Genomic DNA, 27,805 nt, shown 5'->3' with positions numbered 1-27,805 from the left:
CAGCCACCCCAGATTTACAAAGAAATGGAAAAGGATCAAGTCAACGAGGTACATGGTAACCCAAAAGGTTTGGTTCCCAGCTGTCTGAACTATTGGAAAACATGGACACAGTAGAAGATTGAAAGATGCAGACTGGGTAGCAAGTCTAACAGGTTCCACAGGTCATCAAGAAACCTCTGACAGAAAGAAACTACAGTCCTAACAGGTGGATAATTACTGTTAAACAAAAGAATTTGCTTCTGTAAAATTCTCCACTCAAGGACTTGACTCTTGGGTTATGGCGTTGTGAGTGCCACTCAGCACCTCCCCCAAGTGGCTTGTGTTCCAAGTGAATGGCACTAGGCGATTTCACTCTGGAGGCTCCCCCCACCCCCCCTCCCCTGGCCAAACGTGATCATTTACATTCAAAGCTGCATGCCTGTCCAACAGCAGCTGCTGCACAGTATCCAGAAGGGACACCAAGGGATTCCTCTCTGCCCCAGACCACGTGATTGCCTTCATGTCTCAGATAGATCAGTCGGTGGATTTTGCCATTTCTTGGCTCTAGAACACTGGAAAATACCTTCAGCCAGCTCCAAAGCAAACTTGATTACAAGAACCCCCTTATAGCCTTTAGTTCTGGAAAACCCATTCAAAAATGTTGAGATAGAGCAGCAAAGACAATTAATGGGAGTGTCAATGATTTAAGACGGCAAAGAAGCAATTCTATATCAATTGGCTCGATGGTTAGCACTGCTGCCTCACAGCACCAGGGCCCTGGGTTCAATTCCAGCCTCAGGTGACTATCCGTGCGGAGATTACACATCCTCCTGTGTCTGCGTAGGTTTCCTCCCGCTGCCCACAGAAATGTAGGTTAGGGTGGATTGCCCATATTAAATTGCCCATAGTGCCCAGGGATGTGCAGGCTAGATGGGTTAGCCATGGGGAATGCAGGGTTACAGGGATAGAATGAAGGGTTAAGTCTGGGTAGGATGCTCTTTGTAGGGTCAGTGTGGACTGAATGGCCTACTTCCACACAGTAGGGTTTCTATCCTTTTCATAAATGTGGATAATTCTCAAAATTACAAAATCAAGTTTCATGACAGATAAGGTGGCAAAATATCTAGGGATTAAGAACTGAAAATCTACAATATATATCTTACATTTGCATGCAATTCCAGACAACCTTTTACGTTAAATTCTGATCCCTACTTTTAGAATGGAAACCACCATGTAACCACATCATGCTGTAATTACACTCTCCTACCGGCTGTGCTAAAGCATAACAAATTTACGCAGGTTTGTGAAGTTGAAGTAGAAAAGGTCAAAATGGACCATTTTGAAACAATGACTGAATGATTATCTGGTCAATTCTTAGCAGGATGTGAACGAAGAGCAAATTATTTACGAAGATAAAATGTCAAGGAGTCTCCACACAGAGAAAGACAAGTGAGATGGAGTGGGAGCATGGATTATCAGTGTTTAATTCAATGGGAGAAGCAAACTCAGTGGCTGCATCCTCTAGGAAGATGCTGCACTCTGTTCATTCCTTGCCTGTATGTTCAGACATAGCTCAAAACAAAATGTGAAAGAAACAGCAATTCCCACTCCATCCACCTGCAATGAGTACAGTCAGTCAACTTGGTTCCCGATAAGTAATTATAACGGTTAGGTTTTGAAGTCGACTGTGGGACCTCAATCTTGGAAGAAAGTTAGGAACAGGAGCAAGTTATAAGGGTTGCTTGAACCCTTCAGTATGATCAAGACTGGATCTCTAAGTTAACTCCACTTTCCCTCAGAACTATGGTTTCCAGTGCTGAATATACTCAAAAGCAAGCATCCATAGACCTCTATCCAGAAGAAGATTCCCAAAGCTCTTTTTAATCCAGCAGCACAGCAAGTTACAGAAAGCCACCGATCAGATGACTTCAAGTCATGGACACTTTAGAAATACATTTCTTTTTAGTGGTTTTGTGGTCATGAATCTCACTGCCAAGTGTCACTAACATTCCTTCCCCTCACTCTGCAAGGCACTAGTTAGACTACACCCAGAATACTGTAAACAGTTTTGGTCCCCTTATCCAAGGAAATATTTACTGCCATTGGAGGCAGAGAGAAAGTTCACTAGTTTGATCCCAGACACAATGGGATTTTCTTATAAGGAGAGGTTGAGTAGACAGGGCCTGTACTCAAGAGTCCGGAGAGAGAAACCGTGAAACAGAAAGGGGCTGAGAGGTTGTCCCCCACCGTGTAGGAGAATCTAGGACCAGAAAAGAAAGTCTCAGAGTAAGGCGGTCACCCAAATAGAGAAGAAAAAATTTCTGAGAATATTCGATCCCTTACTCCACAGGGCTGGGTTACAATGATGACATAGACTTCTAATTAGTAAAGTGAATCAAAGGTTATGGGGAAGAGGCAGATTAGTGGAGCATTGAGGTTAACCATGATCTAAATGGTAGTGCAAGTTCAGATGGGTCAAATGGCTGACTTCTGCTCCTACCTCTTATGGTCTTTCTCCAGCCCATGGGGAAGAAAGAATTTCCTCAGGATTCCTTGTGGTGGCCACTGTAACTTAAATGGCAATCCTGCTAGAGTCTGCAATGGGATTTCTGCAAGAAGTGCAGCGTTGAGGAGCAGCTCAGGATGGCTGACGTGACTCTTTCCTCACCTTGTACTGTGCAAATTAAAATCATGGACAGAACACACTGGGTACGTAGGATCTGCCAGATGCAATACAGTGGGTGCTGTACAGTAAGACAAGCTGGGAACTTTATTCACATTCTTTTGTTCTCTTGTATTTTTGTTTCCTTTTCCAAGGTTACATTTTGACTCGCGCATTTCATTGAGGCTACAGCAACTCCATTTGTTAAAATGGTCCGACTCATTGCTGCCACTGAAAATTCAATTTGGCTGCCCTCTCCCCCCTCAATTTACCAGCGGTTTTGCTCTTGTTAAAAATCAGCCTTTGAAACTGGTTAGGCTCTCTCTATTTTATAGAGCTCAGCAAAGAAGCCCCACTGCCCTGTTATCCAGTCACTTGGGTTAGTTCTATATACAGGCGTTAGGCAGATGGGATTCTCCTGAACAAAAACGAGGAAGGGTTACACTAAACCTGGGGTAAGCACACCATTTATAAGACAACTCCCAGAGCAGTAGTTATAGGGGTAGTGGGTAAAAGAAACAGGTGGGGATTAACAAGCAAGCTGATCCCAAATAGACAGATGACACATTCAAAATTGAAGGACGTTTTGAGTGAAGCAGAGTGCTGGAGAGGGCAGGGGGTTGGGGGAGGAGGGGGGGGGGGGAAACAAAAAGAGAAATTTTGAACTTTTGAATGCAGGAGACAGAAGCAGTTTAGGCTGCTTTTCCTCTCGATTTATGATGCCAAATCCGGTTCCTTGTAAAATCCATGAAGAGCTGGGTCTGCACAAGATGGGGAAGCTGGCTTGAGAAGTGTAGACGCTGAGGAGCTGGCTCATGGACACAGACTTCCCAGACTCGGAACCAAAGAAAGTAGTGCTGGCATGAAAGCAGATTCAGAGTAAGGAACAATTCACCCCATTCTCATGTTTCATTGCATTTACACTAAAGCAAGCATTCCTACTCAATCGCACGCATCATGCAGCTCGTGCTGACTACTAACAGCAGGGGAGGAGGGAATGAGAATTCGACTTGAGTGAGACTCAAAGGTGACAAGAGAGCAGACTTTGTTTTCTAAAGAAACGAGGGAAGACAGAGGATGAGAAGGGAACTGTTCCAGTCTTTTTGCACTTGCAACAAAATGTAAACCTTTACGGTTAAATAAAAAAAGTTTGCCCACCCTCTTAAATTTTCAGTGGTGACATTTAAACAGCTGACTTAACAGTGACCAGAGAGTAAATTGGTCGTACAGGTATTTCCATCCAACCCTAAATAAGGAGGTATATACAGATACATTTTACAATTATTTCATACTTTCTTTTAATATCAGGAATGACTATATCGATTAACAATGAGGTGGAACTTCCAGGTCTTTTGGTATTTGGGCATCATCTAAATGAAATGTGCAGAGGCATGGGGAACAGAAAGGGCAAGTCACTGAATGGCTACTGGAAATATTCTGTCCCCACACACTCTCTCCATCTCTCAGAAGGCAATTTCTTGTTGCTAGAGAAACAGGTGTCTTCAGAAAACAGGTGTCCCTCAACAGCCTGATGCTGCTGTGGTCTGTGTGCAAGCTCAGGCAGTGAGTTAACATGGGCTGTTCCAAGTGGGAAAGGGGCAGGGAGTGGGTGCGAGAGGGGCTTCATGGCCGAGTCTGACTTCACCCTCATCACACACTGGCACAGCCCAACACTCCAGCAGAGGAACACAGAGACAAGCAACTGTCGACAACGGTCACCCGCCAACCCAGAACAGCCGAAGGGGAATGGCATCGCCAAACCATGGAGTTAATTCAGCACACCTGGGTGTGGCTCAGCCTGACACTGTGGCGGCTGTACCAAGCTGGGGTTTGAGAGGTTCCTTTCTAATCGCTGTTTCTTAAGAAACGAAAAGCAGGCAGTGAGGGCTACGGCCGTCACGTCCAATAATCCCAGGGATAGGGGCGCATTGCAATCATGGAGGGGCTCTCGTCAACATGATTGAGAAGTACCACAGATAGCAGCTATGTAGTGTCAGCATCCCCACAACCTGGTGTCAGCCCTGCTCACCCTTTCCATTTCCCTCTGCCACACGATGCCTTGCATACCAAGGAATCTTCCAAGCTCCTCAATAGCAAAAAAAACCCTCTACAATCACGTAAACATATACTGCACTGAAAAGGACGTCATATGATGCTTCTTGAAGTTTTCACTGGACGTGGCGCATAGATAAATGGACCATCACACACTCATGCACGCACAGACACACACACACACTCAGACTCAAAACAAACACACAGTATAGTGTAAGAGATCGATTACATGTTGAGGCTTCAGAACTGTTGAGACAGTAATGCACATAGTCGCTTCGACACAGCCTCCTTGCTTGTGCGTAGTGTGAGGCGATACATCTGAAGGAAAAGGAGAGAAAGAGAGACAAAACAAACAAACATGAGCCACTTCCACTGACATGTGCAGGTCAAATAAAAATCGGACGAAGGGCAGCATGCAGAGAAACCCCATTAAAGCAGTTTGCACAGGTTTGTAGAAGTAGAATATTATTTGAGGCACAAGTCAAAGAGAACAAAGCCTCCAAATTACTCAAAGCCACACCCTCCCAAATTTCAACACCTCCCCAGGTTCCAGACTGTTCTCATTCAATATTCATGTCCTGGATTGTTCCAAAGAGTTGGGTATTTGGGCTGATAGTACCGACATCTGCCAGAAATCATCTCCAATGGAGGTCAGCCAACGGCCAGTATAAACTGCCGTTTTAGTAAAACCACTGACCCATTGAGGAGTGGGGACCCAAGGCACTCTCCGCATTTATGTGATAACTTGAACTACAAAGCCTGGCATCCACCATGCCATTAAGTGGCACAGGACATCAGGAGATTAAATCCACTCAAATGGCCTCCAACTATCACGTTAAATGCTCACTCCCGACACCAATGCAGTGGCAGCAGTGCATACCAGCTATTAGGTGCACTGCAGTAACTTATTAAGCCTTCTTTGACAACAGCTTCCAACCCGTGACCTCTACACACACTGAAAAAGAGGGCAATAGAGGCTTGGAGTGCACTGCCACCTACAAGATCCCCACCTCAAGCTGCACACCACTCTGACCTGGAACTATAGCACCATTCCTTCACTGTTGCTGGATCAAAATCCTGGCAGTATCCTTTACTCATGTTCTTCAGGGTAGGAAACTACCGTCCTTACCTGTTCTGAACTACATGTGACTCCAGACCCACAGGAATGTGAGTCAAGATTAGAGTGGTGCTGGAAATGCACAGGTCAGGCAGCATCAGAGGAGCAGGGAAATTGACATTTTTTTGGGCAGGAGACCTTCATCAGGAACAATTTTCCTGCTACCTCGGATACTGCCTGACCTGCTGTGCATTTCCAACACCACTCTAACCTTGACTCTAATCTCCAGAATCTGCAGTCCTCACTTTCGCCACAGGAATGTGGTAGACAATTAAACTGCCCTCTGGGCAATTAAGGATAGGTAATAAATGCTGGCCTCGCCAGTGACACTCTCATCTCACGCATGCAGATTTAAAAAAAAAACTCCTTTCCTAACAGCACTGGATATCCCAACATCACACGGACTGCAGAGTTCAAGAAAGCAGTTCATAACATCTTCTCAAGGGCAACAATGCTGTTCTAGCCAGCAACGCCCACATCCCACCAATGAATTTTTAAAAAGCATGTCACCAACCTGTGCCTGACTGTTGGGTTCCAGCCTCAACAAACAGCCAACCTGGATGGATTTTGTGTGAATGACTCCTGCGCCAACAAAGTTGTCACGATTGGGGTCGACATCCTGGAGCAGAGCGGAGCCAAATCCTATTAACTAGGAGAATGAAAAGAGAAAAATAAATCAATTGGAATATCCGAGTGGAGTGACAGCCAGAAGCCCTGCCTGACGGTGTGAAAACCGACAGTATCCCTTTCAGCAAGTTATAAATACTTTGCACTGTCTCACCAATTTGCCCCCTTCTGTCACTTAAAAGCTCCCACTGGACTCTCATTCACTTAACCTTCAAAAAGCAGAACCTCAAAGACAGTAATCTTTGGGTTATTGCCAGTGCCATGTGCTAGTGAGAGAATAGGAACAAGAAGTTAGGACAGATAAATCAATGGCCAAGGAGAAGGTGCTGTGGGCAAGGATTCAGAGTTTTAGATCAGTGGAATCTCTTTTGGGCAGAAAAGACTTGTTCAAAAGGGTTGGGTTTTATCTGAATTGGAGGGGGAACCAATATTCTGACGGGCAGATTTAGTGGACCTACTCAGGAGGGTTTAAATAAGTGGGAGTTAGGGGGATATAGGGGCGAGTGTGGGCTCGAAGGGATCCTAAGTAGCAGTGAGGATAGAAAGACAGATGAGATTGGTTCGGAATTTTAAAAAAGTGACTTAATTATAGGAGGATAGGAAGGGAGACAAGAGTGGGGGGTGGGGAGAGGAGAGTGGTGTTTTTGATTCAGAAAACATTGCTGCTGTAATTAGGCAAGAGATTTCTAAGGGATTGCCCAGTGAAGCTATATGGGTGGAACATGGAAATAAGAAGGGGACAATATACATAGCCGGATTATAAAATAGAGTCACCCCAATAATCAGCAGGAAATTGAGGAGCAAATATGTAGGGAGATCTCAGATATGTAAGAATAAAGGGGTTGTAATAGTAGGAGATTTTAACTTTCCATACATAAATCGCAACTTTCATAGTGTTAAGGGTTTAACGTTTGTTAAATGTATGCCAAAACAAAATTTCTTTAACAATATGCAAATATACCTGCTAGAGATGTACCTAGAGGGGGAACTCTTAAGCTCTTACTCACCTGACTCTTTCTAGCCCTTCTACAACAACGGGAACAGCTAAAAACATCTTTCCAGCTCTGTGGCCTGGAGACTTCCACTAACTTGCTCAGCCTGAGATATTTCTAAAATCTGCCCTTCTGTTGGGGCGATTGTTCTTTTGAACTCAAACTCTTATTAGCCTATGACCAATATCTGTAGATAAAACTCAGCTTTATAAAACACTCTGTATTTAACTTACGACATTGCTGATTCCTCACCAGTCATTTCACACAAGTTTCTGCTTTCTTGGACAGGCTGTTTTGACCTCACTGTTGAAAATGATTTTGACTTTTTTAAAAAAGAAAAAAGCCCCCTTCACAAACCCATTCACCCCTAGTTGAATCCAAGTTTCCAAATGATTCCAGTATTTTAAAATCTTCATCACATTAGCACTGTCTGCTTGACACCTCACTCTGAATGATCATTCTTCGTCTGTTAGAATTAGAAGTAGCTTTATTGTCATATGTATTCATGAATCGAGTGAGAAGTTTACAAGTTACCACTTACAGGACTATCTTAGGTACAAAAAGATACCTAGATACAAATTCTTATGATTGGGAAATGGTGTTGAAAACATATCCATCATGACTGGATGCTGGAGTTGATTCAATGAGCCGAGAGGCCCACTCTGCTCCTATACCTTATGGTCTTACTGCCTTTCCTCAGACAAAGGTTCATACTCATTACGAACAGTGCAACAAGGAAGATGAGCTTTAATGGATAAAGGGAGAAGTTTACCTTAGCCTTGGTGACCTCAGTGTCCATAGGGTGATTAGCTTTAAAGATCTTCTGTGCTTCCTGCTGGGGACTGGTGAAAAGAAAAAAAGATACCATAAATAACACATTGGCAGCGATGTCAAAGGCTCGTGCAGATCATCAGCATCTTTTACAATCACAAACATTTCCACCACCTGTAAATGTTATCAGCACCCAACCTCCCAACCGCCTAAGCCTCCACCATACAGGGTTCACTGTCCAGTGTGATTACCAGAACTCCAGACTCTGTTCTCTGTGTACCTGCTGAGCTGTTTCCAACGCTGGAAGAAGTCTTCAGATGCCATCTCCGTTGGTTGGAAAAACTTGTTGACGGTTATGGGCAGCTTTAGGGTGATATTTTGCACGGTTCCACCATATCTACCAACCAAAGGGGGAAGAGAGAGATTTTTAAAATGAAATTTAGATAGATATTTAAAAAGAGATTAGATTTAGGAAGCTTGATTCTCCGTTCCAGTTGTGTTGTACCAGGAGGAGAAATTTATGCTTCACATTTTGGGAAGAAAGAGCGGGTAATGGTTACAAAGAATAAACAAATAAATTGCAGCTATTAGCTGAGTGGCTGTAAATGATTATAAAAAAAGGTTTGCAGATGGTTTCAAATGAAGCTGGCAATCACTAAGTAAACTCTGTACCTGAACTGAATGTTCAGCAGGGGGGCCTCAGTGAAATCTGACAAACATTCGATGTTAATCACTTGCTGAACCTGTGCTCCACCTTCTACAATCGGCTCCACTGGCTTGGCCTGAATATTCAGCTGTGGCAACAGGGTTAAAGAATTTAACGTGCTATTGCATGACACCACCTTCTTCGCTTCCTCACTTAAATGTTTCTTCTTTCTCATATGCACCTCACTTCTCATAGTTCCACGGACCGCAACTGCCTTCTGGCACCTTGACAAATCTGTGTTTCTTGCAGTCCAGTATAGACAATGTCTTTCAGGTGACTATTAAACTGGGAGAGAATCAACTGGCCGAGGTTGATTTTTGTGCAAATGCAGAGGGAGACACAATATGTATACACACAGGGACTAGATAACCAACGCCACCCCAGAAACCTGAACACATGATCCAGGGCGACACTACAGCACTACATTCCAACACTGTTGGAATCAAAACAAAAAAAAAATGCTGGAAATCACAGGTGGTCAGGCAGCATCTATGGAAAGAGATAACAAGCTACTGTTTTGAGTGTAGATGACTCTAGACTTGAAGTGTTAGCTTGCTCTCTTTCCATCGATGCTGCCTGACCTCCTGTGATTTCCAGCATTTTTTTTTTGATTTGATTCCAACAGTATTGTGCTCCCTTGGCCCAACACTGTAGTGTCTGCCTGGATCATGTGACCCACAGATTTACAGCATTTTTTTGTTTTCAGTATAGATTCCAGCATCTGCAGGAATTTGCTGCTACACGACTGTTGGACCATTAAAAAAACACTTGACATTGTTAAGAAGCGTATCATCAGGTGGAGCTCTCCTGGGTCCTAGTTAATGTTTACCCCTCAATGTTGCCAAACACAACCTGGTCAATATTGCTTATGGAAGCTTGCTTATGTACAAATTGGCTGACTGGCACATTTTTGTTATTACAGATACTCAAAAGCAAGATACGTATGGCTCATTCCCCCTACAGTGCTTGTTACCTGGCTTTCAAACACAGAATCCAGTGCTTTCACTAAAGTTCTTGCTATCTCCACAGAGATAGTCCTGGGTCTAATATGGAATACAACTAGACTTGGCAGTAGGTGGCAACTGTCACTGCAAAAGTCTCTCTGAACATGCTGCATTTCTGTAAGTGAGATCCTTTATATAAAGGTTGCGTTTGCTGTTTGGGTCCTAGTCTGAATGATTAGGCAAGGCATTTAACCCACTGTATGTGAAGTCGCCATCCAATTGGACCCACTGCCCTCTGGCATTTTCCTAGAGCCCAATTTTCTTTCTTCCCAAGTGTTTATTCAGTCCCCTTTTGAAAGTCACTATTGAAACTGCATCCATGATACTTTCAAGAAGGATATTCTAGACCATAACTCAGTAGATTTTTCTTCTATGCACTGTCTAGCAACTGGTTCTTTTGCCAATTAGATGTTTAAACAAAAAAATCATTCATGAATTGTGGACATCATTGGCTTATATGGACGGTGATAATGAGTCACCTTTTAAAACCACTGCAACCTATGAAGGGGTAGGTACATCCACAGTGCTGTTAGGAAGGGAGCTTAAGCATTTATTACCCAGCAGAGAAGGAACAATGAGATACTCAGTTCTGATAGCTCCATTCTAATGTGATCTCACGTTATTATGAAATCATGCAATTTAAACTAATGGGGCTAGTATTACATTATAGCCGATACAGGCAAGGAAAGTTCATGTTCTACAAATAACTACCTAAATTCTTCAATTGCATTGAAGCCAATCTGCATTGAAGCACATGTTATAGCAGAACAGATTGTATATTTTCAAGCCAGGATGGTACGTGGCTTTGAGTGGAACTTGTAAGGTGTTCCCATGCATCTGTTGCCCCCGTCCTTGTAAAAGTTAGCACTTGCAGGCTTGGAAAGCAATTTCATTGTCAGAGACTCATACAGCTCGGACCCTTTGGTCCAACCAGCCTATGCCGAACATAATCCCAAACTAAACTAGTCCTGCCTGCCTGCATTTGGCCCATAGCCCTCCAAACCATTTCCATTCATGTACTTATCCAAATGTCTTTTAAATGTTGTAATTTAGTCACCACTTCCTCGGAGTTCATTCCACACACAAACCATTCTCTGTGTAAAGAAAAATTGCCTCATGTCTTTAAATCTTTCTCCTCACTTAAAAATATGCTCCCTAATCTTGAAAGACCCCACCCTAGGGAAAAAACACCTACCACTAACGCTATCCATACCCCTCATGCTTTTATAATCTCTATGAGGTCACCTAAACATCCTACGCTCCAGTGAAAAGAGTTCCAATCCATCCAGCCCCTCTTTATAACTCAAACCCTCCATTCCTGGCAACCTCCTGGTAAATCTTTTCTGAATCCTCTTCTGCCTAATAATATCCTTCTTAAAACATGTATTTTGTTGAGAACAGCATGCCCTGTGAAAAACACATGGAATAGCTATCCTTGTGTATTTTATGGAGAATTGGGCATTGCATATATTATAGAGAAAAATATTGCCTGTATGGAGAATAGCATGCCCTGTGTATACATTGGAGAATAGCTGTCATAGAATCATACAGCATGGAAACGGACCCTTTGGTCCAACCAGTTTATGCTGAACATAATCCCAAACTAAACTAGTCCTGCCTGCCTGCATTTGGCCCACATCCCTCCAAACCTTTCCCATTCATGTACTTATCCAAATGTCTTTTAAACATTGTAATTGAATGTTGAAAGAGCCTCAGTTTTTGTTTTACTAACCCTTCCATCGGGGAAACAGTTTCTCTCCACCTAGTCTAACATCACCAGAATTTTGAATATTTGCATTAAATCTTTTAAACCTTCTTGGAAAGGAAAACAACTCCAGCTTTTTCATGTTACATATTACAAATTTGAACAGAAACTGGATATTTTTGCCCAAGGGGTTTGTTTTTTTTTTTAAAAATTGACGCTTGAGTAATTGCCCTTTTAAAAGCCTTCACAGCAGCCCATATTGAACAGGAGAGCACATTCTCAGTAAATTCCGATCCATGCTGACAGGAAGCAAAAGGATATCATTTTGCAGCTCTCCAGGGCAGCTAACATTCAGTGTGAAGTTCAGGAATTGGACAGAAGTCTTGTTTCCAAAGAACAGGTACATTCGACCTAGACACGAAGACAAAATAAATTGATCAGCTCTTTCACTGACAAGGTCTTTGGCGAGGCCAGCCAAAACAGACAGCTTAGAAATTAAAAATTGTTTACTGGAAAAAATTCTAATCTTCTAAATGGAAACAATATGCTAGCAATCAAAGAAATACCAGAAAGATGCCAAGTTAACTCTCAAATTATGGAATTGGTCTTTGGATACTCCAGGGAGATGCATTCTAGGTCAGAGACTGGGGTAAGCAGTCATATCTGGTTTCCCACTCCCCACTGAGTCTCGTTGAGGTGAGGATTTGCTCCAAACGGTGATGTCTTCAATGGAAAGAGAGTCATACAGCACAAAAACAGGCACTTGGATCCAACTAGTTCATGCCCATCATAATCCCAAACTAATCTAGTCCCACCTGCTAGTGCTTGGACCATATCCCTCCAAACATTTCTTATGTACTTATCTAAATGCTGTAACTGTACCCGCATCCACCACTTCTTCTGGAAGTTCATTCCAAACATGAATCACAAAAAAATTACCCCTTGTCTCTTTTTCAAAATCTTTCTTCTCTCACCTTAAAAATGCACCCATAGTCTTGAAACCGCTACACCGGCGAAAAAGCATCTGCCAATCACCTTATCTATACCCCTCATGATTTTATAAATGTCAGTAAGGTCAACACTCTAGTGAGAAAAGTCCCAGCCTCTCCTTGTAACTCAAACCCTCCAGTCCCAGCAAATCTTTTCTGCACCCTCTCCATCTTAATAATATCCTTGCCATAACAGGACTCCCAAAACAGGACACCATACTCCAGAAGAGGCCTCAATAACGTCTTGTACAACCTCAACATGACATCCCAACTCCTATACTCAAAAGATCTGCGCAATGAAGGCAAGGTGCGTCAGATGAGAACTTGGAATCCGGTTTCATGCACACATAGGGCTGATGGAAGTGGTGCGAGGATGCCACAAAGAGCCAGCACACTCAAGTAGAAGTGCTGGGGACAAGGAAAAGCACCATCAAGCTTGAAACTTGGAGAAAAAAGTAAAGGATTTTGCCCAAAATGTGAGCATGGTTCCTGAAACCTAATTTACCCTAACTCAAGCCTGCAAATCTGAAGAGAAAAAAATGAACAATGAAAAGAAAAACAACTTACCCAGATTCTGTCTGTATTCTGACTTTATTCCAATCTGTAAAAGCTGGTTTTCAAACAGGACTCCGTTATTTTTGCAGACAAACCTACATTTTAGGGAATAAGGGGGGGGGACAGAACATGCAAATAAAAGAGAGATCAGCTGACAATGAATAGTATCGTTTATACCTACAACCAAGGCAACATGCCCGGGGAGAACAGTAGCTATTGAAAGACTTGATAGGGACCAGTGCTGTCACTTGCACTTTGACTTTAACACATTGGAAAGTCAGCGTTAACATTGACTTATCCTCTCACGCTGCTCCGAGTGGTGAATCTGACACTGACAGTACTCCACCTTTGAAGCTCAAAATGCTCTCCTCAGATGCACATCAAGCTGGAAAGGACAGAAGTTATAATGGTACAGCTGGGTGACCGACACACACCAAGGGGGTAAAGCATGTTCAGTGCAGGTACTAGTCCCCAGAACTGCAGTACAGACGCAATTTTATTAGTTCAGGTGGTTCTGCTATAACACTCATTTCGTTAAGACGAATTTGCTATAACATGTTGATGAATTGAGTTCAATTTCTAAAGCATGAATTGCTTATAACACAATTCCAGCCCCATTAGCTTCAATGGTGCTGCTATTACACGATTTTCTACTAACATGGGGAATTGCACAAGAACGGAACTACCGCATTATAAAAGAACTGACTGTACTCTTGCTTTTGTTTTTAAAAAATAAAATGGGAATTAATCATCCAAAGGAAAAAAAAACACAATGGCCATCTTTTTTATGTATCTACATTAACCAATGAACTTTTACAGGAGGCCATTAGGCAAAGGTTTGGGGCAACTCACTGCCTCAACACCAATACCTCTCCATAAAACAAGACCCTTCCTCTCCTCCCAACACCACCCCCCCCCCCTCCCCACCCAAAACAAAACTTCTATACACTCGCTGATTCTCAAACACATTTATACTTTGCTGAGCTTCAGTCAGAGTATGGAATCCTGAAAATATTTAATCAATTGCTCCACGTCAAACGGTGCTCTGGTCACACAGCATCAGCAGTCCCCATACAGGGAAGCAGCTATACCCTCCTAGTCGCTGTGCAGACATCAACTCAAATCCTTTTTCTCTGTCCTCAATATCAGTCTTTAAGCATTTCCTCAGATGCTGGAGTTGACTTCAACAACCAAATGTCTCATATCCTTACAAATTTTTATAACGAGTTTTGAGAAGATTGTAGCTAAGGTTGAGGTTTTGCTCGCTGAGCTGAAAGGTTCATTTCCAGATGTTTCGTTACCCTACTAGGTAACATCTTCAGTGGACCTCAGCAAGCAAACCTACATCCAAATCGTTATAACATTTCGACTTCCTCTTGTGTATACACACCTGGTACAAATCTTAAATTTAAACCTGTATAACCATGAGATACAGTTGCTGTTTGCAGAGAGACAAGGAACCAGTTGACTGCCCTCATATGCAGAGCTAACTGAAGTTAGCAGCCTGAAGATACAGCATTCGAACCAATGTATCTGTCAGTGGCATCAATTAACAAACACGTGCAAAGAACCTTCAGTCTTTCTGAAGCATAATGAGTGTTTCCACAGGGATCCCCTTCAACCCCAATAAATACAGCCTTGCAGTTTGCAAGTTGTTGATCCAACTCCTCTCGATGAATCCATGCTGTAAATATCACCAACACTGTCCTCTCTAACAATATACCAATGGCTTCTTGTACGCTTAAAGCAACAGGAGGAAATAGAACTGGTGAAATTCTAGAACTTGAAAGCCCAACATCATTAGAATTCCAAATCCGACACTAAAATGGACTGAACCTTTCTGGCCTTTGTCAGTTGAGAGCTGCACCACCTCCAATGACCAGCAGGTGGTAGTGATATGCCCTACAATGGACTTGAATGAACAGTGCAGCCAAATTGTACACAATCGGGCCATGGGATTCCCAACATCCCACTCCTGTTGCAAGAGGCTTTACTATGTTCCCTGCCATACAAAAAGAACACAGGGTGAAAGCCAGGTGACAGTCAACCTAACGTTCCAAACCCACTCAATGGGCCTGATTAATATCCATGCAGTCACCTGCTTGTCAAAGCCAGGGCAGCAGAGTCCGACACAACCAACAGTGAGAGCTTTCACCAGGCCCAGAGATCTGATTTGCCGATATTGAAAATCAATGAGCTGACACATAAGTGCAATCTTGGGACAGTACAGAACAGAGGAGGCTGCAATGGCCCGTCAGTCCAGTTCAGGAGGCCACTTCAGGTAGCCCCTCGGGCTAGTTCCTCCATTCAAATGGATCTGCCTGATCTGCATCTTAACTCTGCAACTGGTTTGCCGCCCGTAATACCCAAAGATCTGTGAATGTATATTTGTTAGTTTTCAAAGTGATCCCCAGCCTTTTGGGGGAGAGAGTTCCACACTTCCATTTCCTGACATCATCCTGGCTCTGATGTCATCAATAACTCCCAACATTCTGCAGCTTCTCCCCTGAAAAACAATTTTTCTCTCTCTCTCTCTCTCACCTCTTCAACTGCTTTCATCATCTGAAGTATTGCAATGAGATCAGCCCTTAAAATCTTTCACAGAGAACACAAGTCTATCTCCTGAAAATCAACTACTTTAGCCTCCTGTATCATTCTCATATCCTTCTCACCCAGAACTGTGAGGGAAACAGAGCTCCAAATACACTCAGGGTTAAAGAGCTCGAGCAATTAATCCTGCTGAGTGTTTGCCCCGTGGAGCAGGTTGAACATTCAGTCCTGTATTTCTGAAATGGCAAGACATGCTGCTGGAATGAAACAGAAAACCAAACTTATCATCAACTGCACCATAATGATGTATGTGAAAACTAGACAGCAACCACCTGGCAGAGATCTTGGGTGCTGAACTTTAGGAGCTCCAATGGAAAGTGAAGAGGCTGCTTTTAAAAAAAAATTGACAGTTTCTTTTAAAGGCAATTCAATGTCCAACATTTAAAAAAAAAACAAGCTGAAGTGGACAGAGAAAGTGAATTAACCTCCTTACTTGTTGAGGAGATCATCAGCATCAGGTACAGGCAAAGCAGGGTCCTCAGAGCCAGCAGCAGGCACAGTCGTGACAGTGCTGAGGGATGGAAACAGAAACAGACACAGACACAGACAGAGGGGGAAAATAAAGAGACAGAGACAGACACACGGAGACAGTGTGAGAGAGAGAGAGAGACACACACACAGAGACAGACAGAGAGACATAAGAATCAAAAGCAAAACAGAAAAGGGAAAAATACAGGGGGTAGGAGGAAAGAGAATAGATTAGAAGGTTGAAGAACAATGGGGATTGAAAAGACAGCATTCAGCACAGTTCTGTTATCAATGCCATTTAGTGATCAAAACTAGAAGCTGTAGTGAAATGTTAATAGGAGCCTAAATTGTTAATCTTACAGGAAGGAGGTTGCATGCACCTAAAAGCCTTGATAATGTTTAATTACATGACTGATGCACAAATTTGCACACATACACACACACAATTCCAGAATACGTCTCTGGCTGAATTTGCTCTCTATAGCCTCAAACAAAATGAAGGCCTGTTTAGGCCACCCCCAGCTTCATTCCTCGATATCAACTCCTGAATGATATGTTGTGATACAGCTACATAGATCTGGCACCCAGAGAAAAAAAAACAAGAAAACAACATTTAGAGTAAAGCCGTGTGGATTAAGATCGCAGATTGATGTTCTGGCCCCTACAGAATTAGGTGGGTATCAGCTTTAATCAATTTTCTTTGCAGTTAGCAGATCGCAGGGCTCAAAACGTTTCTTGCAAGAATTAAGGAATTCTTTTCTCACTTAATACAGACCACACAACTCCATGCTGTGTCTGACTAAAACATGTATGCTTTCACGGATGCACAAGATATTTTTACTAAGTGACATCCAATGCTGGTTTTGTCAAAACGTGTACACACCATTCAAAAAGACAAATCACAGAACAAAGTTGCCTATTTGGTGCAGAGATGGTGGGTTGCATAGCTGGAGGTGATTACACCAGTAGGAAGGGTAAGGCCACAGATCAAGAAATTTTGCTCTTTATCATCAATGGTGGCCGAGAGGGGCTATAGTTCTTCTGAGCCAGTGGCTAAAGCTCCACACTAGGGCAACATTTAAACAGCTTAGTTCATGTTCCATCACTTTACAAAATGGAATGTGGGTGATGAGGGGAGGAAACAGTCACCTGTCTCCCACTCCACTGGCCCCCTAATCTATAGGCTAAGGAGTTTCTCCTGTCAGGTCATAGAGATGTACAGCATGGAAACAGACCCGTTGGTCCAACCCGTCCATGTCGACCAGATATCCCAACCCAATCTAGTCCCACCTGCCAGCACCCGGCCCATATCCCTCCAAACCCTTCCTATTCATATACCCATCCAAATGCCTTTTAAATGTTGCAATTGTACCAGCCTCCACCACTTCCTCTGGCAGCTCATTCCATACACGTACCACTGTGTCTTACTGGTAGATTTCTTTTTAAAGTGGGATGCAAAAGGTCAGGAACAATCATAGTTGAGAAATATAATCATTTCTGCATCACATTCCCCCAGGCTAGTCAGTCAAAGAATTTCAAAAGTCTTGAAATCCAATCGGAATTTTCCCAGTCTTCAATTAATCCCTGTCAATGGCTCCTTCTATAAGACTGACACCCCAATGGCTAACATTGAAGAAAAAAAAAATATCTTGAGACTTGGAATGTCACAAAAGCCAAAATGGATTTGGTAGTAAATACCAGAGGGTTTTCATCTCTTCTCTCCAAAAACAAGTAATACAAAGCCTGACTGTTCAAGCATCAATTCCACAGTCTGCACTCTTCTCAGTCAGGGGATTGGTCGGGACCTTTATAGTAGAACTTGACTCAAACAAGGTTGTCCAGGATTTCTACTTCTGATTTATATTGGAGAGCAGGAGACCATCAGCGAGGAGGAAGAGGACAAGCTGCTGTTGGCTCCAATTCTCTTCATGAAGTAGCAGCCCACTGGCATTTGCATGCTCAAAATGAATGGCCTTTGGTCACTCAGGGTGACTGGAATCTGTGAAAGAGTAGTCAAATATGAACATCAATCCTTCAGAAGAGTAGGAGAAGGAGAAAAAGGTGTTAATTATGAAGCAAGGTGTAGCAATGGTAAGTAGTGACCGGTGGTGCTAGAATGTCAAAAGATTCCTTGTGTATAGGTGGCAGAGAGGGAGAGGGAGAGGAGGAAAGAGAATGAATGGTGAGGAAGTTAAATGCTAAGCTTTCTCAAAGTCTATTTTCATATTTTGCGATTCAAGAATTCTATACAAGAGTTTGAGTATGAAAGTGAAGAGAAGCAAGAGTCTCGAAGGAAGAGGCTGGGATGGCCCTGTTACTAGCTACGTCATGGAGGAGATAAAAATTATTATATAAATGTGCGCGCTATGCATCAACCTTCACAGTAAGAAAAAAAACAATTACGGAGTACAAATAGGTAAAGATAGAACTTCCAGACCGCAATCACTAATAAGTGATAATTCAATGATAAAATGGAGATGGTCATCAATGGACAGGGCAAGGGATTTTGGTTTACTTTGAGCAAATTTTGTTCAATTTTACACACTGCAATGGGAACTTAGAATTAGAAGCTCCTGGTGAATAAAAATGCCAGCTTCTGACAGACAAAAATCACTTGTCCTAACCAGCTTCATTTTCATCAGATAAGAAAACACTAACCATTCACTGAACTGAAATTAGAAAACTTGCACAAATCACCAAATGGTGCACTCCATGCTCTGAACAAATCAAACATGATTACAACTCCATGCTGACAGCTTGGCATTTGAGTCACCTCAAAACCTTGAAGCAGACTGAAAGAGTGATATGACCATGACAACAAAACAGTCATTTCAGTGGTGATTTGCACACACACACACACACACCAAAGTACTACCACATTAATTTGGCAATCAGACATAATCCTGTTATTTTACATGAAATATATACTGCATTCCATAGAGACTAATGGGTTGAAGTCTTACTTCATACTAGCAAAAAGACATTTTGAACAAACCAGATTTTAATTTATGCACAGGATGTGGGCATTATTATCTGCCCTAGTTACAGAGCCTTACTTGGCCACTTCAGAAGGTACCTGCTACAAAGGCGTGGGAATGGAGTCACACACAGGCCAAGACCAGGCAAGGGTAGCAAATTTCCTTCCCTCAAAGTAAATTGAATGGTGAATAATTCAGGCTTTTCGTTGTATCCACCAAATAATGGCTGCATTACATATCACTAACATTCAGAACAGAACAAAGTTCCTTTGATATTCCTCTGTCAGCCAGCTTAAAAAAAACATTTTGAACTGATGCTTAAAAAAAAATTGATACGACCATACAGGCAATTGAAATGTTTGTAATTAAAAGTTATAAAGGTGGTCTCCTGTCTAGACACTTCCAACACTGCAGGTAAAGTGAAATGCAGGAATGTGTCTTTGTGCTGTATATATTTGGAGTAAAAACAACATTCTCTTTTGAACCCTGGACTGTTTCAGAGCTGGGGGTGGATGGGGTTTAGACAGTTCAGCTCAACTCAGTAGTACACTGCTTACTCTGCACCCAGGGTTGCGTCCACCAGCAACGATGCAGGGCTCTCACCCGGCAGATCCAAGCTTCTGCACAATCCCAAATCACAGGCAAGCGTGCAGAGGAACAGAAAAGAGGACAAACTGAATCACAAAGCAACCACCACACAAACTATTCAAAGGTTAAGTCACAAGGTTTTTGCCTTCAAATATTTTACAACAGTTTAGAAAAAGCAATTTGTGCACATAGTGAGGAACATTACATTTGCCTGTCATGAGCACTCGGCATTAGGTACTCCTAATGCCACACAATAGATTAGAGAGTGCAGCTCCTGCCCACACTACCACATCAAGCATTCCTGATTCATACGCTGCACATTTTAGGTATAGCGAAAAGTTCCCTCAAGACTTGAGCAACATGGTCAGAAGATTTCCCTGTACCACAGCAAGAAACATTTTTCCTGCTCCAATTAGTACATGGACTATTTGGATACAACTGTCATTTTATGTCAAGTCAGGGCCTGTGGACTTTCTCTGGCCTGACTCAAGACTGACCAAACTCATTTGTATTAAGATCAACAGGAGACGACACCCAATGCATCTGGTCCAAGAAAGAACTGTACTTGGGTCCCAGAGGTGACAGAAGTCTATTATCCCTGTCAGAGGTCAGATTGGAATACTAAAATGGTTCCTCTATTACACTTGGAGCAAAATACATGGGTAACACCATGTGGCAGGTTAGCTGTTACAAGATTAACCGATGAGGGGAAAATGGAAAGGCCAATGATCATTCTTGCCTCTAGTAAAACGTTCATATCAAACTCAGACTGCTAGTATGAAATAAAAACAGAAAGTGCTTAAAATGTTCAGCAGCATTTATGGCAGCACCTGTGTGGACAGAAACAGGATTAATAGGTTCTTATCAAAATCAGGGATCTGAAATGTTAATTTAGGATTAGAACATTCGGCTCTTCAAAACTGTTCTGACATGCTATGCGATCGTGCATAATCTGGTTATGATCAGACTCACCTTCCTGTCCCCCACCTTCCCCCCAGAGCCCTCGACTCTCACACCTATCAAGATTCCAATTCTCCCTTGAATAAGTTTGATGACTGAGCTTCTATTGGTTTTGGCAGAACAGAATTCCACAGACTAACAAAAAAATTTGTTTTCATCTCTATCAAATGGGATATCTCTTGGATCATGAGCATAGGAACAGAAATAGACCATTTGAGTGCTCTGCAATTTAATGAGATTGTGGCTGATCTAATAATCCTCAACTCCACTTATCTGCCTTTTCCCTACAACCCTCAATTCCCTTACTAATTAAATATCTCAGCCTGGAACATAATTAAATGACCCAGCTGTCTGCAGTAAACAGTCCCACAAATTGACCATCCTCAGAAAATATTCCTTATCTGTCTTAAATGGATAATGTTTTACTGAGATTACACTGTCTCATCCCAGACTTGCCCAGAAAGGGGAAATAACCTCTCCACTTCTACCCTGTTAAGTCTCCCAAGAACTTTAAAAGTAAGACCTTAAAACAGTGTCCCCTAATTCTAGTCTTCCTCATACAAGGGGGCATCTCCCAATCCCTTTATTTCTTTCCCTATGGAGGTGCAGTACATCAGGCTTTTGTTTTAACTGCAGGTTTACCACGTCTGGAGAATGCTGCTTCTGTTAGTATGAATTCTGCTTAAGACTGCTATAAGGGCTCAAAGTGGAACAGATTTCGGGTAGCGAGATTCACTTCAAATTTCTGCTGCTGAGTTTGAAGTTGGCTGCCATCTCTCTAAGAGAATCCCTGATTTATACATGCCCTTTGAAAACTCTAAGCAAGAGTGGATAAAAAGTAGACAACCTTGTTGCTTCATCTTTCAATCTGAAAAAGGCAAGTGCTTTGCAAACACAAACATTGGAATTAGCTATTATCTACCAAAATGATCAGAATCATTTTAACACACTTCACAGAACAAATTGCATTACTGTTATCATGAGAGCAAACATGGCTGCCATTATTGGTGCACAACAAGGGTCCCAACCCAAAAAAAGTGATCAACACTACCACAGTCTGACTGACCCAGACGACTATCTCATCTGACAGTATTGCACTGGGATGCCAGTTTTGATTGTGAAGTACAATTTGTATCCACAGTCCTCACTCAAGAGATGCAAGTGCAATCAAACTGGGTCTTTACAACTCTTCTTTACATCCTCAGGTTATTGGCACTGAATAGTGACTGTATCATTGGGTTACATACATGGAAGTTATAGCTGTATTTTTGGGGGTGGGGGGGGGTCAGGGAGAAAGATCACTGGGCTCTGACACACTTTGGGAGAAGAACTTACTCTCATGCAAAGTTCTTGGGAGTTCACACCCCATGGTTTATCAAAGTCTCAGCTTCTTCTGGGACTATTCCACAATCACAAGGCAATAACCACAAGTCAATCATTGGCCCAAGCCAGCTAACAATTCTCATTGCACATCTGATCTGATGGCTTGCAACATCAGATCCATGCTCAGTCCCATCTCGTGTGCTGAAGCAGCTCTGCCCAAACTAGTGTAGGCATCATATTTGGAGGCGAGCTGTGTGCCACATGCTCAGTTTTATATTTTATTTCTAAACAACATATACAAACACTTTGAACAAAACCACATTGTAATTAGTGCATTAAAGAAGCAGCTCCTCAGTGTACAAAATATGACCTGTACAATATCAGCACTACCACACCAGTTGGATTACAATTACTTTGTGCCCCAGTTGCAAGCCCAAAGGACAGGTGACATACAAACTGCCCACTTACCGGGAGAAGTTGTCTTCAGATCCAGGCGCTAAGGCACCCGTTGCGGGCACTGCATCAGAAAACACATCTACCAACAGGCTGCCTCCACCGGCAGGAGCACTCTTCAGACCCAGGAGGTCAGCAGAAGGGGAGGGCGTGGACTGGAAGAGGAGCAAATACGACCAAGGTACAACACAGTCAGAAATCATTCCAGAAGCTCTCTGTACATTTATCAAAATAATCACAGATGGCCACAGTGGGCCATTTTGCCCTAAGTATGAAATTGAGGATTATCAGATCAGCCATGATCCTGCTGAACAGACCACATTTGCTCCTACATTTAATGGTCCAGAGCTATAGGGGTGGAGTGGATTGGCCTGCATTTGAATTAAAGAAATGTGGGGAAACAGCATGCCAGTGAATGAATGATTAATCTACAGATTTAGTTTGCAGGGAGACTGTGGAACTGAATCATATTGATTCAGTCAGATGCAAACTGGATAGATTTCATTCTTTGGGGAATCTGGCATCTGAAATTCTCAAGATGTATGGTGAGTGCAGCTTGGGAGTGACCTGTGGTTCCCAAAGCTCTTCATTACGGGAGGCTTTTGCCTCATTGCGTGTGGTTCTGCTGCAGACTTGTTAACAGCTCCATTTATGCCCGTACTGTGTGTCTAGTGGTTACATTGTTTTTTAAACTAGATTGCTACAGCCAAGGTGACTCACTTTCTAACTTGTCAGTATCCCAAGAAATTAGACACATTCATTCCTTCAAAAGAGACACAGAAAACACCAGGATGCCATGGGTCCAGCAGCACCTCTGGAAATGTAAAATAAGTTCAGATTTGTGGCCTGAACCAAACGCTAAAAGAAGGACCAGTTTCTTTTAACCAGGTCACTTTTGTTTTCGTTTCAGATTTTCCAGCCACAGTTTGTGTGTGTGTGTGTGTGTGTAAGTGTCTGTGAGCAAGGGTCCTTTTTCTGCATTGTCATTCCTTTCCTTCACAACTCACCTTCAGCATGCACAGGCGAAGGTGGTTTTCCTATCACTGCATACCATTTAAGAAAGAACCTTCAGCTCAGTACTTCCTCATTGCTGTATGGAAGTCTTAATCTGCATTTTATCCTGGAGAAGGACTTCACAGAATCACATTGATGTTGTGGCACAGAAGGAGGCTACTCAGCCAATTGCATCTGCATTGGCTTTTAAAATGAGTCTCTTTACCTAATGCCAATCCCCTATATTTTTCCTTGCAAACATTTTTAACTGAGTAACCATCTAAACCTCTCCTAAATGTCTCAATTGAAGGTGCCTCCACACTTCCAAACAGTGCATGTGGAAATTGAGTGCCACCCACAATCAGGCTTGTGACTGTTCGACCTGCAATAGCCAATACTGTACTCACCACAGTACTGGCATTGACGGCAGGCTCAACACCACCATTGACCTCAGTTTGTTCCTTCTTCCCTTCCTCCATGTCCGTCACGGTGCCTGGTCCCTTCTTTTTCTTCAGCTTTGCGAGGATGGAGGACTCCCTTTCAGGGAATGGGGGCATCTCTTCCAAGACAGTGGCCTGCAGAGGAGAGGACAGGACAGGACACGAAGAAAAGTTACTTGGACTGGGGCTCAACTTTGATTGCTGATCACATCTTATTTACTCACCCCATTCATGCTAAAGTCAATGACCCTTAGGTATCTTCACCCAAATTACCAAACCAGAATTGTGAATCTTTGGCATTCGATGACAAACATTATGGCCACTCAGTTGCTGAATATATTCAGGGATCAATTTTTTGGGGGGAATTAAGGGAATCAAGGTAGTGAAAAAAGGTGGGGAAAAGTAGTCGATGGAGTAGATCAGTTGTGGTTTTACTGAATGATAGCGGAAATTTGAAGTTGCTGTTTCTGCTTCCATTTTTCATATTCTTATGTCTGCATCTATGAGCTTAGAGCTGGCAGATACTTTTATTATGGAAGGCATCACAGGAAACCCTGTGCTTTCCTCTAGAGATCACTGCGAAACAATTAGATAAGGAAGCCATAATCTGCTGTCCTTTCACTTACTTACTGCAGTCCAATGGAGAGCAGCTAACACTGACTCAACCGCGGGACATTCTCGTTTGTATTGCTCGCAAGACATACTCACTTTAGTAACTGCAAGCAAACTGTTACTGAATTTAAATGGCTCATGCAAATAATTACCCCTAAATGTGCAGCACACCTGTTTAATCCTGGCATGTGGAGTGCCAGCCTAGATTGTTTAGACAATGTGGTGCTGGAAGCGCACAGCAGGTCAGGCAGCATCAGAGGAGCAGGGAAATCGACTTTCATCCAGGAATCTGGATCCGGATGAAGAGCCTTTGCCCAAAATGTCGATTTTCCTGCTCCTCGGATGCTGCCTGACCTGCTGTGCGCTTCCAGCACCACTCTAATTTTGACTCTAATCTACAGCATCTGCAGTCCCCACCTCAGCCTAGGTTATGTGCTCAAGCCTTTTCAGTGGGACTCAAACCCACAAGTCCCAATCCTGAAACAGTCCGTTGTAACTACCCTGCAAGCAGCAACACTGAAGAAGAAAGCCTGAGGCATGTGCTTTATACGCACCAGAACATCAGTGCTGGCAATTGAGCTGAGCTTGAGGTACTCCACAGCCCTCTGCTGGAGTTCCACATCAGAGTTTCGGAGTTGGCTGTCGCTGCGCAGCACATCCTGGATGGTAGTCTTGGTCTCAGGGAACAGGTTGACAAACTTGATGTAAGAGGAGAGCAGCAGAGCACGGGTCGGAACGCTGCACAAGTGGAACTTGGAATGCAGCAAGTTGAACTGAACCAAGGGACTGAAAAGGACAGGTAGAGCAGGGAAGAATAAAATGCACATTAGAAATATTCATTGAGAAGCATACCGACTGAGACAGTACAGGAAAAGACCAACTATTACTGAGCCTGTAACACAGCACCTCAAATATAATGTATATTTTCCCCCCCCCAAACCACCTAAATTCACAACCCACAACCTAGGATAATAAAGGCAAGTCCATCACCTGAAAGTTCTCCTCCATTACTACTTGGCCATACATCAGGCATTCCTTTGTCACTCAGAGGTCATAATTCTTGGACGACCTTCCTGACAGCACTACAAGAGTACTTCCCCCATATAGTCCACTGTCACCTGGGGGGCAATTACAGAAGGACAATACATGCTGCTGTCCTTCTTTCTTTTAAAGTGTCCTGGGACAGACAATAGAAAGCAGATACTTTGTTGCACTTCCCTCGAGATATTCTGTGCAGATACACACTTTAATAAACCACCGGGGAAACGAGGAACTGCATTTCAGTTCTATGTTTGACTCTTAATTCAGCAACATAGGAAAATCCCACTTACTATTTTAAATGTTGTGTCAATACATATCTTGCATAAAACAAAAACAAAGATAGAGGGGAACTAAACGGTAGCCAAGTCAACTTCTGTGAAGAGGCAGTTCAGTGTATCCCTTTAGTCCAATAATCAATGCACAAATAATTTGACAATATTTATCAATATCTAGAGTTGGGAGATGACAATCTTCACACAGTCTACCCTATTTTTAAATAAACACTTCAATTAGTGTCTTTTTTGATTAGTAGTAAGTGCAGAGATGTGGAACATGGATCACATCTGAACTGTACACAAGACAAGGGCAGTAGGCACACGGAGAGCACTGCAAAGTGATATACCATGGAACCTTGGGCATACAGTCATTATTTCATTCACAACAAGTCGAACACCTGACAATACCTTCATCATACAAAGTACAGTGGTCGAAGAAGGCAGCTCACCACCACCTTTTCAAGAGAGATTAGATCCAACAATAAGTGTCGGCCTTGCCAGTGACACCTCAAGATCAATCAATCACTAATAAAACAAAGTCAGATTGGGGAGGGGCAGAAGCAAGGTGCTGAGCACAAGTACAAACTAAAATAAGTCCAAATCATCCCAAAAACAGGATTTACAGTGATGGAATACCTTCCAAACCTTGAGGAAATGTAAGATAAGTTCTATTCTGGACCAGCAATTTCAGTGTTTGGTACAGGCATGAAATTAGATCAAACAATCATCATAGAACAAATCAATTCCCATTAACAAACCAGGTTAGATCACTCAATTAAATTGAGGGAACAAATCAACTTCTGACATTCAGTACACCATTACTCAGTACTGGCACACACACACACACACGTAAGGTGACACTAAAAACAAAACAAGGCCTCCCTTAAACCACCAATGGTGCCAAAGAAGGCCAGTGTGATGTTAAAGACTCCTGGTTCTTCTCACACAGCAATCTCTGGGGTCACAGTGTGAAAGAGCACTTTCCCACTCCACTCTGGGTAAAAATACCAATCACAAAGCTAATGGTTTCTCTCTTTTACCTTCTTCAGCTCACCTGGATCGTGGATCACCTGCAATGAGATTCCCAAATTCTCCCAAGATGTATCCACCCACTTTCACCATGTTCTCATGACAGGCTGGGGCCTGGAGTGCCTGAAGACAAAATCAAAGAATTTCAATTAGACAGAAATTTTGATTGCAAGATGTGGCCTTTTGCCCAAACTTCTATCTGCTCTAAATGGCTGCTTTTACACCACATCCCTTTTGTAAGTTCAATATTTTTCTGAAAGCTGTAATCAATTTAGCAATCACTGTAGCAAAGTGTTCCACGTTTTGCTAACTTCATGATTGTTTTAGCAGTCAACTTTCCAAGCGGGGGTTCTCAAGCCTTGGCCTTGCATCTCTGACTAATCTACCAAAAGAAAAATGTCTCACTTGTAACAATCTTTTGTAGTTAAAATGAGAACCTAATCGCAAGAATGGCTGGTGTCTTGCCAAGGCATAATCCAGACTGTGTTGTCATTCGGACAATATTTTCAGTACACCTCAGAAAATGGAAAGTCCTGCAGCAGTCATAGAGTCATAGAGATGAATAGCATGGAAACAGAACCTTCGGTCCAATCCATCCATGCCGACCAGATATCCCAACCCAATCTAGTCCCACCTGCCAGCATTGTATCAGCCTCCACCACTTCCTCTGGCAGCTCCTTCCGTACACGTACCGCCTTCAGTGTGAAAAAGTTGCCCCTTAGGTCTCTTTTATATCTTTCCCCTCTCACCCTAAACTTATGCCCTCTAGTTCTGGATCCATCACTCCAGGGAACAGACTTTGTCTATTTACCCTATCCATGCCCCTCATGATTTTATAAATCTCTATAAGGTCACCCATCAGCCTCTGACGCTCCA

General features: G+C 42.8%; 1 protein-coding gene across 3 annotated transcripts in view; it reads right to left on the bottom strand.

The window, feature by feature from the left end:
• Nucleotides 1-2,752: 2,752 nt before the first annotated feature.
• Nucleotides 2,753-27,805, bottom strand: part of ap2a1 (adaptor related protein complex 2 subunit alpha 1) — a 56,026-nt gene continuing 30,973 nt past the window's right edge. Inside the window, exons 12-25 of one of the 3 annotated variants that reach the window (XM_043679525.1) lie at nt 26,955-27,052; nt 25,139-25,370; nt 23,940-24,107; nt 22,555-22,694; nt 19,773-19,835; nt 16,203-16,280; nt 13,172-13,254; nt 11,937-12,026; nt 8,873-8,996; nt 8,481-8,597; nt 8,202-8,271; nt 6,325-6,459; nt 4,923-5,011; nt 2,753-3,498 (exon numbers count right to left, since the gene is read on the bottom strand). In XM_043679525.1, coding sequence (XP_043535460.1) covers nt 4,934-5,011; nt 6,325-6,459; nt 8,202-8,271; nt 8,481-8,597; nt 8,873-8,996; nt 11,937-12,026; nt 13,172-13,254; nt 16,203-16,280; nt 19,773-19,835; nt 22,555-22,694; nt 23,940-24,107; nt 25,139-25,370; nt 26,955-27,052 — 1,476 coding nt within the window. In that variant the 3' untranslated portion in view covers nt 2,753-3,498; nt 4,923-4,933. The remainder of the gene's footprint in view (nt 3,499-4,922; nt 5,012-6,324; nt 6,460-8,201; nt 8,272-8,480; nt 8,598-8,872; nt 8,997-11,936; nt 12,027-13,171; nt 13,255-16,202; nt 16,281-19,772; nt 19,836-22,554; nt 22,695-23,939; nt 24,108-25,138; nt 25,371-26,954; nt 27,053-27,805) is intronic. The other 2 variants (XM_043679527.1, XM_043679528.1) reach the window with 2 other exon arrangements.

Source organism: Chiloscyllium plagiosum, chromosome 39 (genome assembly GCF_004010195.1).
Source record: "Chiloscyllium plagiosum isolate BGI_BamShark_2017 chromosome 39, ASM401019v2, whole genome shotgun sequence".
Lineage (NCBI taxonomy): Eukaryota > Metazoa > Chordata > Chondrichthyes > Orectolobiformes > Hemiscylliidae > Chiloscyllium > Chiloscyllium plagiosum.
Note: the sequence above shows the minus strand (reverse complement) of the source record. Positions and strands in the feature narration are given on the sequence as shown.